Source organism: Pogona vitticeps, chromosome 10 (assembly GCF_051106095.1).
Source record: "Pogona vitticeps strain Pit_001003342236 chromosome 10, PviZW2.1, whole genome shotgun sequence".
Lineage (NCBI taxonomy): Eukaryota > Metazoa > Chordata > Lepidosauria > Squamata > Agamidae > Pogona > Pogona vitticeps.
Genome location: NC_135792.1, coordinates 2,903,878 through 2,916,208, shown reverse-complemented (window position 1 = coordinate 2,916,208; position 12,331 = coordinate 2,903,878). Strand labels below are relative to the sequence as shown.

General features: G+C 43.2%; 2 protein-coding genes across 10 annotated transcripts in view; one reads left to right on the top strand and one right to left on the bottom strand.

The window, feature by feature from the left end:
* Positions 1-10,008, bottom strand: part of PHKB (phosphorylase kinase regulatory subunit beta) — a 99,964-nt gene extending 89,956 nt beyond the window's left edge. For 2 of the 9 annotated variants that reach the window (XM_072980973.2, XM_072980971.2), the window contains exons 1-3: positions 9,768-9,989; positions 3,860-3,954; positions 215-229 (exon numbers count right to left, since the gene is read on the bottom strand). In XM_072980973.2, the coding sequence (XP_072837074.2) occupies positions 215-229; positions 3,860-3,914 (70 nt within the window). In that variant the 5' untranslated portion in view covers positions 3,915-3,954; positions 9,768-9,989. Of the gene's footprint in view, positions 1-214; positions 230-3,859; positions 3,955-9,767 lie in introns of all 9 variants that reach the window. The other 7 variants (XM_078380447.1, XM_072980975.2, XM_078380445.1 and 4 more) reach the window with 6 other exon arrangements.
* A 67-nt stretch (positions 10,009-10,075) lies between these two features.
* ITFG1 (integrin alpha FG-GAP repeat containing 1) overlaps positions 10,076-12,331 on the top strand; it is a 73,857-nt gene continuing 71,601 nt past the window's right edge. The window contains exons 1-2 of the mRNA XM_020788251.3: positions 10,076-10,445; positions 11,803-11,875. Of these exons, the coding sequence (XP_020643910.3) occupies positions 10,277-10,445; positions 11,803-11,875 (242 nt within the window). The 5' untranslated portion in view covers positions 10,076-10,276. The remainder of the gene's footprint in view (positions 10,446-11,802; positions 11,876-12,331) is intronic.

Below are 12,331 nucleotides of genomic sequence, written 5' to 3'. Positions count from 1 at the left end.
CCACCCCCGTTCCCCCCGCCGAGACATTCGTGCCAGCTACGATACAACATCAGGAGTATATTTCAACATGTCCATCAGACAGAAGTCTTACCCCTTTTCAAAGAAAGGCAATGGCAGGCAACACAATAAGTCCTAAAAGAAAAAAAAAAGGCCTATACAAGGCAAAGCAAAATTGATTGCTAAAATATATGTCGGCCCAGCAAAACACACTTACCAGGAAACGTGCCATCTGCAGCCAACAAAGAAATAAAACATATGTCACTGCAATCAAAATAATGTCTTTTAAAAAAAAAATTGAGGGTGCTAAATTTTCAAGCAGATTTGTGTATGTTCCTTCTGATCCACATGACAAGAGTATACAATCTACACTGAACTCCTATTGGTCTTCTCGGCAGAAGCTAGGAATTTGAGGGTTATCAGTGGCAGCAGAGGGAACAAATCACTCCTAGCAAAATTAAACCCTACTGTCATACAGAATATGTCTTTTGAGTTAGGATTTTTCATTCTTGCAATATGTACAAACTGTAAGGATTCACTTGTTTATTCATTTCAAAGGTTTGAGAAGATTAACTGGGGTAAGATACAGAGAAAGAGCTTTCATGCTATAATCACCGGTGGCCAAAATAGCAGCTTTCATCTTCACATAATTTCTTTGAAATTTATCCTACAAAATGAATTATATAGTCAGACCTCCTCTGAGACGTGACAAAACCTTCACACAAACTCATCTTGGAGCATCCTACTGACAGTGACGTATTCTCCTAACCTGGACTGGCCTTACCCATTATGGCTTGTCAATAGTCACTCCTAGGCATTAAGGGCTAAAGGGACACTTGGGCTGTGTCTTTGCTTAAGCAACAGTTTACCTGTGTTTCCTATATTTCAACCCTGGTCCTCACCTTGTTTTCTTGCTTAATCCCTCTGGTCTGAATCTGGTACAAACCTTGGTAACACAACACAATTTAAAAAAACAAACAAACACACACCACTGGAAGTTGTGTATGGCTTAGTTCTGACTGTCAGGTGCTTTTAGCCCAACCGGAATCTCCGATGTTCATATGGAAAGTGAACACCAGGTTCCAATCATCACATGCTTCTTAATATTCTGCTTCCTTAAATGCATGAACACCTTTCATAGCTCAGCTCCTCTTCCTGCTTGATTGTTCTGTGAAACCCAGCTTTACGACGTGCAATTGTGAATTACTGGTTCCTTGAAGAAACTACTCCTACAACCACTTGCGGAGTTAGCTAGCCAAAGGTGTCATTAAAGTTAATAATCCTTTTAATCCGCTTCAAACTCAGACTCATCCCTGGATGAAGTAAACAAATCCAAGGTTAAAAACAAGTTAATGAGATTATTTTAGAACACAAAATCCACCTTCTCAATTATTTCCAAAAGTGGAGTACATATCATGTGAATTTTAAACTCACACTTTTGCTAACAGCAATACACTATCACTTGATAAGCTACACGACTTAAGAAACAATTAAATCTGTCAGACCAAAAGAATATAAATCCATTTCTCTTATGCCTCTTGATAGCCAGGTAACTCAAAAGCATTTTCAGTGCACAGAATACGCTGATGCCATTAGATGGCTTGAAATCTCTGCCTAATGAATTGTATGTTCAAATTATGCTGAATCAGTATTTCAGTCTATTCCACAGAACAAATTGATGTATAAACATAGGATTACGGCTTTACCGCAAAATTAAGCAGGAAAAGATAGTCTATCTATTGTGATGATAAGCAAAGGAATACACAAAATAATTGAAAAACGGTCTTTTGCTGCAAAGCAATGTATGAATTCCACCCACCCATTTCCAAGTGTCCAGCGTTATGGACTGCCCTGGCCCATCGCAGCTTACCATGGCCACTCCTAGACAGGAAGGGCTGTAGAAGACTCTGTGTTTGGGCTGTGCTTTTTTAAAAGCATATCCAAATTAACACAAAATATGAAGAGAACTACTGTATGCTCTTGATAGTGCACTGTGCTTCTTTGCTAGTACAACCAATAGGACATTTACCAAAGTTGCAACATTTTAAAAACACAGCTCCGTTTCACAGGAAGATGAAACGACCTGGATCAGTACCCAACACATACTAAAAAGATTATTTCACATTACAGTATAATGCATTTGGATACTGAGATGGAAAAGTCTTATTTTTTTTTTCAGGAGACAATTAAGGCCTAATAAAATATTTGCTGCTCATTCTCTGCAGAGTGTAAGACATTTATGTAAAATCAATATTGCTGAACAGTCATAATCTGCAGCTCCTTGCTACCAAAGAGCCTCTTCCAAAATATTTGACATACTTTCTGCTCAGACAACAGAAAGCAACAATATATTCCAGAAACACAGAAGAAGAAAAAACTTTTAATTCTCTGCTTCGTGGTAGACAATCTTAGTGGCTTTATATACCTAGTGCCAGCGTGAAGCTGTCCTACCAACATGATATAATAAACAGGCCAGTTGTCAGAGATCCAACAAATATGGGAAGCACTGCCCTCAGACAAAATAGATTAAGGTTGTCCCCCCCCCCCAAAAAAAACACCTGAAACAGTGGTGGTTTTACATTATAGGTAGGTTGCAATTCCCATAAGCCCTAGCCAGCACAGCTTGCAGTGAAGAATGATGAGAATTCAATATTTGACTGGCCTAAAGGTCTCTACCTCTCTTTTAATATGGTATCCTGTAAGAGCACCCTATACATGCTTTTTAGGTTCATAAGATGCTGTTGCTGCTAAAGCAGAGAAGAGTTACAACACTACAGATACAGTATGAAAATCCTTCAGTGTGTGTGTGTTGGAGAGAACAGTTCTGATATATTTCTACACTATCCAGTGGTTCAGCCACGAAAGCCAATTATTTTGGTGGCTTGGAACAATCATTGGGTACACCAAGCTTTCTCTGAATTAAACCACCACCATCAGCACCAGAGAGAAAAAGCATCCAGATGAGAGGGTCTTAGGTTCATGTCCTTCTTGCTGGCCATTGTGGGAAACTGGAAACTGTATTAGATGGACTGCTGGTCTGACACAACACGGTTTTTATGTTCTTAAATCACAAATTCTCTTCTGATTCGGGATATAAGGGAACACGATGGCATGGATGCCGATTGTGCATCTTTCTAGAGGTCCACAAAGGACTACAAACTTGTGCTACTAGTCTACTAGACTCATAAGATAGCAACTAAAATGCATAATAAAGGCATACGTGAATGTGCTGCTACTGGGGTTTTTTTTCTAACTTAAATTTTATATAGTTCACACTATATTGTCTTAAACTCTGATATTCACATTTGGGTCACAATAACCCATATTCCTATAATTTTAAGTATTTATGTGTCATCAAGTAGACAAAGAGCTGTCCAACATTTGCTAGCCCAGAGAGAAATGGTCTAACAGTAGCTAACCACGACCTGCAAGCCTTAAGCACCTAGTTATAGAAGAAAAGAGGAACCATCACATTTGGCTCCTGGGCAGGAGATATGGATGTTGCTTTGATCCCTAGTTGCTATGGCAGCAGATGTGGCACTGCTGCTTGTCCATATGGTACTCTGGCATTCTGGTGAGCATAGTGTTCACAGGGACTTGGCTCTCTGCACTGTCTCAGTTAAAAAGTGGCGTTAGCTTGGCGGATTCCAGACACTGAAAATGGGTCCCAGATATCTCAGATTATTACAATCTTATTGTGTACTGACAAACACAGCAAATATTACAGACTTCTAAAGCGAACAAACTTCAAAATGTTCTGACTTCCAACTGCACTTTTCAAAGGATGCACACAAACATGCGTCCAGACACACAAGCCCTAGAAATAAAATCCAAGCGATCTGTAAGAGGTCAGCACACTTACCAAACCATGAGAAAGCACGAGCAGAGGTGGCTCTGTCAGCATCCAAACTGGCCATTTCAAGCTGCAGCAGCTTATCACAAACGTCTCAGGCTAAACTGCAGCAATGTTTGAAAATGTTTAGCAAGGGTTAGAGGCAATCAGGATTAAATTAAGCAAAAGCAGTGTTAGCAGAGTTATTAACATGATGCAGAGTATAATAAAGAGAATAATTAGATTCATTATATTTTATGTTTCCCCTCCATACTGCAAAATTTGATTTTCCTATACCATAATTTTCAATAAATCTCACTGGTTGAAGTATCATTACCTACATTTACATAATGCCTGCTTATTTTTTTATAACAAGAATGTGGTTGATATTACATTTCTTATTATGCCAGATAATATTTTGCATTTATAACAAACAGGGAAAGGGGATCCTCTGATCTGATTAAATACATTTCAGATCCAAATAAAGTGCATTTAATCTTTAGTTAATTAAACATAAAATTGTTCAAAACCAAATAACACAGTTGCACACATTTTTCAACATAATACAGCCTCCTTATTGGTCTCAAGCTTTTCATTAAAGAAACCATCAATTTCTTGCTGTTTCACATTTGTTCATTTTTTAAAAATCGGCTCAAACCCTATGTGTTGATTCTACCACAGATCCCAACTGTATAAGGCATACAATTCATTCATTGCTGATATCCTCGTCCAACTGCACTCTCCCTGTGCACATGACCCTTGAAATTTAGGGAAGAATCACATTTGCTTTATGCAAAATAGCACTGCCGCAAACTGCAGAGATCTGCTGTAATTCACCTACACATTAGTCAGAAATGAAACTATTTGTATGTATGGAGCCCATGCGCAGCAGAAGGAATATTATTACAGCCGCTTGTAATGCTGCCTCCAGGTTCAAGCAAGGGAAGTAAGGTCTGAATAAGGCCATCATGTGCAAAATTCAAGAAAACATCTGATTTCTTTGCATACTGGACATTACACCCCAAGGCATTAAGAAAGCATGTGCACTGCACATGTGGGTCCAGAGCCAAAACATGTTCACCTGGCAGACTAAAGGCAGTAGTGCCGCTTCCCCTTCTACACATAAGCTTTATATACTTGAGAATCTTCTGAGTTATTGCTCCAGTTTATGCCAGTAAAAGAGGGCCAAAGTGCCAAATACCCTAGAAGCACAGATATTTAATTAATGATTTTCTTATAAAGAAAGGGAATTACATGGCTCACCTAAAATACATTGCTTGTACTACTTTAACACAATCTTTTAAATGGTGCAAAACACCCTGCACTGCTACCAATTTTCATATCAACATATGAAATTCATCTAATTAAGATGAAAGTAAATATTTACTGTAGGTTAAATTGTTATCAGAAATGGCATTTACCAGAGGCACTGCATGTACTACGCAAAAGCCTTTGACTGTGTGGACCACAACAAACTATGGCAAGTTCTTAAAGAAATGGGAGTGCCTGACCACCTTATCTATCGCCTGAGAAATCTATATGTGGGACAGGAGGCAACAGTTAGATATGGAACAACTGACTGGTTCAAAATTGGGAAAGGAGTACGACAAGGCTGTATATCGTCCCCCTGCTTATTTAACTTATATGCAAAATACATCAAGCGAAAGGCTGGACTGGAGGAATCTCAAGCTGGAATCAAGATTGCCGGAAGAAATATCAACAACGTCAGATATGCAGATGATACCACTCTGATGGCAGAAAGTGAGGAGGAATTAAAGAACCTCTTAATGGGGGTGAAAGAGGAGAGTGCAAAAAAATGATCTGGAGCTCAACATCTAAAAACTAAGATCATGGCCACTGGTCCCATCACCTCCTGGGAAACAGAAGGGGAAGATATGGAGGCAGTGACAGATTTTACTTTCTTGGGCTCCATGATCACCGCAGATAGTGACAGCAGCCACAAAATTAAGACACCTGCTTCTTGGGAGGAAAGCGATAACAAACCTTGACAGCATCTTAAAAAGCAGAGACCTCACCTTGCCAAGAAAGGTCCGTATAGTCAAAGCTATGGTTTTTCCAGTACGTAGCGATGTATGGAAGTGAGAGCTGGACCATAAAGAAGGCTGACCACTGAAGAATTGATGCTTTTGAATTGTGGCACTAGAGGAGGCTATTGAGAGTCCCCTGGACTGCAAAGAGAACAAACCTATCACTTTTGAAGGAAATCAACCCTGAGTGCTCACTGGAAGGACAGATCCCGAAGCTGAGGCTCCAATACTTTGGCCATCTGATGAGAAGAGAAGACTTCCTGGAAAAGACCCTGATGTTGGGAAAGTGTGAAGGCAAGAGGAGAAGGGGATGACAGAGGACGAGATAGTTGGACAGTGTCATCGAAGCAACCAACATGAATTTGACCCAACTCCGGGAGGCAGTGGAAGACAGGAGGGCCTGGTGTGCTCTGGTCCATGGGGACACGACTTAACGACTAAACAACAACAACTGCATGTACTATTTGTATCTCACTCTAGTCAAGATAAAGTTGTATCAACACATTGGATAAGAAAAACGCAATGCAGGAAAAATCTGGGCCCCGATCCAAAACAGGCCCCAAAAACACATGCAGTGAAGTCTGCTGCAGCTGTAAAGCCCAGATAAGCAAGTGAGGCATTTGAATGCAAGGTTTTTGTTCTGTAATGTATTCTTGTGAATAGATTTTCAGGCCTAGCATTTTTTAACTACAGAGAGAGTTTTAGAATATATAGTCATATAACTTAGATAGTCCATTTAGAAATCTGTGTATTTCTTTGTCAAAAGGTTTGCATTACAATTAAATATTTGCAAGCTTTGATTCCTAACGGAATTAAAATCAAAGCATCCACATAAGTCTAATAATTATTTTTTAGTTTAAAGTTGATTGAACAACATTCTTTTAAAGGCAGCTGAGGGGTTGTACTACAAATTAAAATCTACATTAGCAATGTTGTTGGTTTACGACAGACTTTATTTTATTTAAAACTTCTAGGTATACAATGAAGAAGTGCAACTATACTGAAGACAAGTTGAAAAAGTCTTGGATTTTTCCAAAATAACATTTCTAGGCAGCCTAGAACTTCCTAATGTTAAATGTGAATATTCATATACATAAACATCAAAAAGTAAGGCCCTAATTTGTAATGCAAGTAAATACCTCCATATGGCTCATGTTAACATGGAATTCATGCTGGAAATTTCACAAATATAGCTATCTAAGATATATCAGAAGTCTTGGGGGCTGGGACATTGACACCACAATACACAAGGGCCTAAGTCCAACTGTGAGTCTCAGTAAGAAACTGAATAAATTCACAGACTGAGGGGCAGGGGGGAATTGGTAGATCCACATTTAGTTTCATTAATTCAGTGGCTCTGTGTTGGTTTAGGCAAAAACTAGACTTACACTATAAAGTCTGACAGTAACATAGATACTTCTAATTCATGCTAGACTACAGTCTCAGTTTATCAGTTAGACAAATCAAAAGCTCATGTTCTGAGGCATGTTGCAAAAGAACAGCGAGGCTCTGAAGGAGACCTAATGACTGCTCAAGGCTACACTATATTAAGAACACATTAATGTTCACTAGCTTGTCTAACACGATGATACCTGCAGTAAACTAGTTCAGTTTAGTATGTGCTCAACAAGACTTTATTTTGGAACTAATCTGAAATTTAACTATCTAATAAAATCGAATATGTGAGAGTTATCCATCAATGGAGAAAGTGATTTTTAAAAAACTAAACCAAACCAAATGATTAGGGTTTTTTTGCCTTAAGTCAACTGCTGGGACCATCACTGAGAGACGGCAAAGGGCATGTAGTGCAGACTTTTTTTTTCCTTTCACAAGGATCTAAAAGTCTCATCCAAGACTTGATGTGTTCCCATAGCCAAGTAATTTCCAAATGAAAAGAAGCAAGGGGTTGATGAACACATGCAACAGAATTATGCAAGTTGCTGAAGCTCAACCAACACATGCTCTGCCACTGCTTTCTCTTAGACTTTTATTAGTGATATTTATACCACAGTCACAAGAAGAAATGGGAACAAGCAACAGCAGTGTTTGCATCTTCAGTGTCAGCCAGAGCTGTTGCCGCCTTTTCAAATGATTTGTGAAGCCGCCAGATGGATCAAGCAAGCCAAAAATAGCCACAAGCCAAGCCAGGGAAAAGGTTTTTGACGGGCCAGGAAAAGTGAAAGCGGAGTAAGAGAAAACAATATAAGAAGAGAACTTGAGAGCAAAAGAAAATTGGGAAGCCAAATTGTGGGGATTGAACACAAAGATAGAAGAAAAAGAGATTACAGTATGAAGGTGAGAAGAGCAGACAAAATAAGAAAGACAGAAAATAAGCTTGGGAAAGGTATACGGGTTGGGGAGAGAAGGAGGTTCAGTTTGACAAGGTTGCTGGGTCAGGCAAAGAGCTCATCTCCTCTAATTCCCTGCCTACCACACATCAGAAATCCAGCCAAGAAGGCACCAGAGTCATGACTTCTTCGCTAATATCTCACAAGGATGGGGCCTCCCCTGATGTTACTGGAATACAACACCCATCCGCTCTAGCCACTGGGGCAGATGGGACATGCAATCCAAAAATTTTGCAAGCCCACACATTCCTCACCTCTTTCCAGGCTGAGCTGGAAGTGTCCAAGCCCAACAGAATGAAACCTCCCTGATCATAATGGTTATACCTATGAAAGCAAATATTGGGGGAAGTAATTTAACTCTGGGATGTGGGTGGCGCTGCGGGTTAAAACCGCGGAAGCCTCTGTGCTGCAAGGTCAGAAGACCAGCCGTCGTAAGATCGAATCCTCGCGACGGAGTGAGCGCCCGTCACTTGTCCCAGATCCTGACAAACTAGCTGTTCGAAAGCATGTAAAAATGCGAGTAGATAAAATAGGTACCACCTCGGTGGGAAGGTCATGGCGTTCCATGTCTAGTCGCGCTGGCCACGTGTCCACGGAAACTGTTTACGGACAAACGCTGGCTCTACGGCTTGGAAATGGGGATGAGCACTGTGCCTGAGAGTCGGACATGACTGGACTAAATGTGAAGGGGAACCTTTACCTTTACCTAATTTAAATCTTAATTGGGAACTTCTGACAGAGGGCATCCCTTCTGGGCTACAACCGAGGCACTACCCACAGACCCTCCAAATTAGGCTTCTCTCCTGATCTCTTTCTTTTAAAGCTGAAGCTGCTCCTTGTTTCCGACCGAGACTCCCAAGATCCCCCAGCCAGCAAAAAGTCAGGTTTCTCAGCTGGTGGGCTAGAAATCTGAGGGACAGGGCAGGGAGGGAACATGAGTGTTTGGGGGGGGGGGGAAGAAAGAGAGAAAGAAGGAAGGAAATTAGGAAGGAAGGACATTAGGGAGGGAGGGAAAAGAAGGAAGGAAAAGGAAGGAAGGAGCTGATGAGGAACAGAAGGAAGGCAGGAATGCGGAGGAAAAGAAGGAAGAAAAAAGAGGGAAAGGAAGGAAGGAAGGAAGGAAGGAAGGAAGGAAGGAAGGAAGGAAGGAAGGAAGGAAAATAGAATGAAAAGGGGAGGGAAGAAAATGTAAGAAAGAGGGAAAGAAAGAGAGGGAAAGTAAGACGTTAGGAAAGAAAGAAAGAAAGAAAAATAAAAAGAAAAGAAAAAGCAAGCAAGCGAAACCCCAGAGACACCAAGACGTCGACCTTCCTCTGAGGAGAGAGAAGGCCGGCCAGCTCGGGGGTCCCGAGGCGAGGCAGGGCGAGGGGGAGAAGGAGGAGAAGGAGCGGCGCGCCCCCCCCCCCCAGTCCCCGGCCGGCCTGAGGGCCCCTCGCGCCCTCCTTCCCCTCAGGCGAGGCCGAAGAAGGAGGGAGGGAGGGAGGGAGGGAAGGAAGCGCAAGCCGCCGGGGTTTTCCCCGGAGGGGCGAAGGGAGGTCAGACCTGAGCGCTTGGCGCGGGCCCTCAGCTCCAGCATTTTCCAGCTCACGTCGGCCAAAGTGGACGCCATCGCGGCCGGAGGGGGAGGAAGAGGAGGAGGAGGAGGAGGCGCGAGAGAGGAAGGCCGAGGAAAGAAGTCGGCCGGGCGAGCCCCGCTCTCGTCTGAGGGGGAAGCCTCGGGACCCTCTTCCTCCCCCTCCCCACCCACCTGGCGCCGCTCACGACGGTTGGCCGTCGCTAGGCCCGGCCGTCAAGCGCGCCCCGGCGACGGCCACCCCGGGGCCCTGAGGGAGGCGCGACGCTGCTGCCGTAAAGCGAACCCGGAAGTCGGGCGAGAGGCAGCAGAGGGAGGCGGCGCCGGCGGCGGCTGAGGGGAGCCTTCCTCCTCCTCCTCCTCCTCCTCCTCCTCCTGAGCGGGGCTCGTAAGGGATGCGGTTGGCCTCGGCCGCGGCCAGGACCCCCGTTGCCGTCGCCGCGGCGGCTCTCGGTGCCGTGAGGGGCAGCCCCGCGCCATGGGCCGCCGCGCCCTGCCTCTCCTCCTGGCCCCGCTCCTGCTGAGGCTGGGCTGGGCCCTCCAGAACGTCACCCCTCAGCTGTTCGGGGCCCAGGCCTTCGGGACGCTGGCCGCCTTCGGGGACTTCAACTCCGACAAGCAGACGGACCTCTTCGTGCTGAGGGGAGGTAAGGGGGGGAGGGGAGAGGGGCTGAAGGGAAGCTGGGCGGCGGTGGTGATGATGATAGAAGAGTCCCTCTGGGATAGGATGGGCTTTCCACAGCCGTGTCCGGGCCCTCCAGCCAATTCCGACTTGTGGCCACCCTTTCTAGGGTTTTCCAGACAGAGAAGGATCAGAACTCGTTTCCCCTTCCCTTCTTCTGGGAGTCTGCCACTTGCCCAAGGCTACCCAGGCTGGCTCTTCTCCTGGGAGGCCCAGAGAGGAATCGAACTCCAAACCTCTAGCTCCACAGATACCTAAACTGCTGAACTATCCAGCAGTTCATAATAGTCTTAGAACTACAGAGCTGGAAGGTGGACCCTCTGGATCATTGAGCTCAGCCCCTCTCAAGGAGGCATCGTGGGGAATCGAACTCCCAACCTCTGGCACCACAGACCTCAGTCTAACTCACTGAGTCATCCAGCAGTTACTCAGAAGTGGTTTCCCCTTCCCTTCTTCTGGGACTGTGCCGCTGGCCCAAGGCCACCCAGGCTGGCTCTTCTCCCTAGAGGCCCCGTGGGGGAATCGAACTCCCAACCTCAGGTTTGGCAGCTGGAGAACTAAACCACTGAACTATCCAGCAGTTCATAATAATAACAATCTTAGAATGGAAAGGGACCTTCTGGGTCATCAAGTTCAAAGATTATTGTCCTAGCCTTTATTAAATCATTTATTCCTTGACCTTTCACGGTGGGATATTAAAGCTTATCTGCATGAGTTTGTATGAAAAGCAGGTCATTTCGGGGAGAAAGAAGACTACTTTCTGAGAAAGGATGACTTTACCTAACTAAAAAAAAATTAGGCAAACGGGGGGGAGGGGATTTGCGGGTTACTTGGTTATTATAAAAGAGGATCAAAAGTTGAAAGAGGTTGGGAATAACTAGTCTAGCAAGAGTGCCGGATTGCAAAGCACTTACCAAATTATATGTGTGATCTTTCAGAAAGTATGCTGTTGCGCACATAATCTTGAGTTAGACTGTCCAAGTAGCAGCAGCACTTCTATTTTTTTTTTCTGAATTAAGTTGAGCTCTTTTTGCTGCAGTCTGCCCTTCACAGTTATCAGATCATGATTTGTTACTTTTATTGCCTCCTTAAGGATCAGATGGAAATTAATTATAAGAGCTAGGTGTCGCCTACAAAAGTTTGGTTCCACAACCAAGTTCCTAGATGATGCCACCTACTAGTCTTAGGTAGACATTGAATAGCATGGGAGGAAAGACCGAACTACATGGAAATTTAAACTATATAATCTCTGTCTTCTGTAATATTATCTGATCATATTTTGTTAAATTGAACTCATCTCTCTCTTTTTTTTTTTGTTTCAGATAGTGAATTAAATATTTTCCTGGCAGATCAAAAAGAGCCCTATTTTAAACCCAAAGTCAAGTTACTGTTAACGTAAGTATCTTTTTATAATGCATTGGGGTCCTGCTGTTAGTTTTAATTGATTTTATTGGTCAACTTGTGCCTAAAGCTGTGTCTTGCAGATATGCATGTTGCTGAAAATGGTAGCTGGTGAGGACTAAAAGTATCACATTACATTCAGAATTTGGAGTGCAGTCTTGAGAGGTTTTGTTCTGGGATTTGGTTTCTATTCTCACTTATATCGGGGTTTTAATTAAATTAGCCATATAGCAGCTGGAATTGGGCATACATTTATATGCATGTAGTAGCTGCCAGAGCTTCTTTTATATCACTTATTTCGTTTTCAACAAGATGAAAAGCAAGTTGGTGTTACCCTGAAAAATTGAGGTGTAAAAGTACTAAAGACAGAACAATAACAGTATTCTGGCTGGATAGCTCAGTAAGTTAGGTATCTGGCTGTGGAGTCAGAGGTTGGGAGTTCAGTTCCTC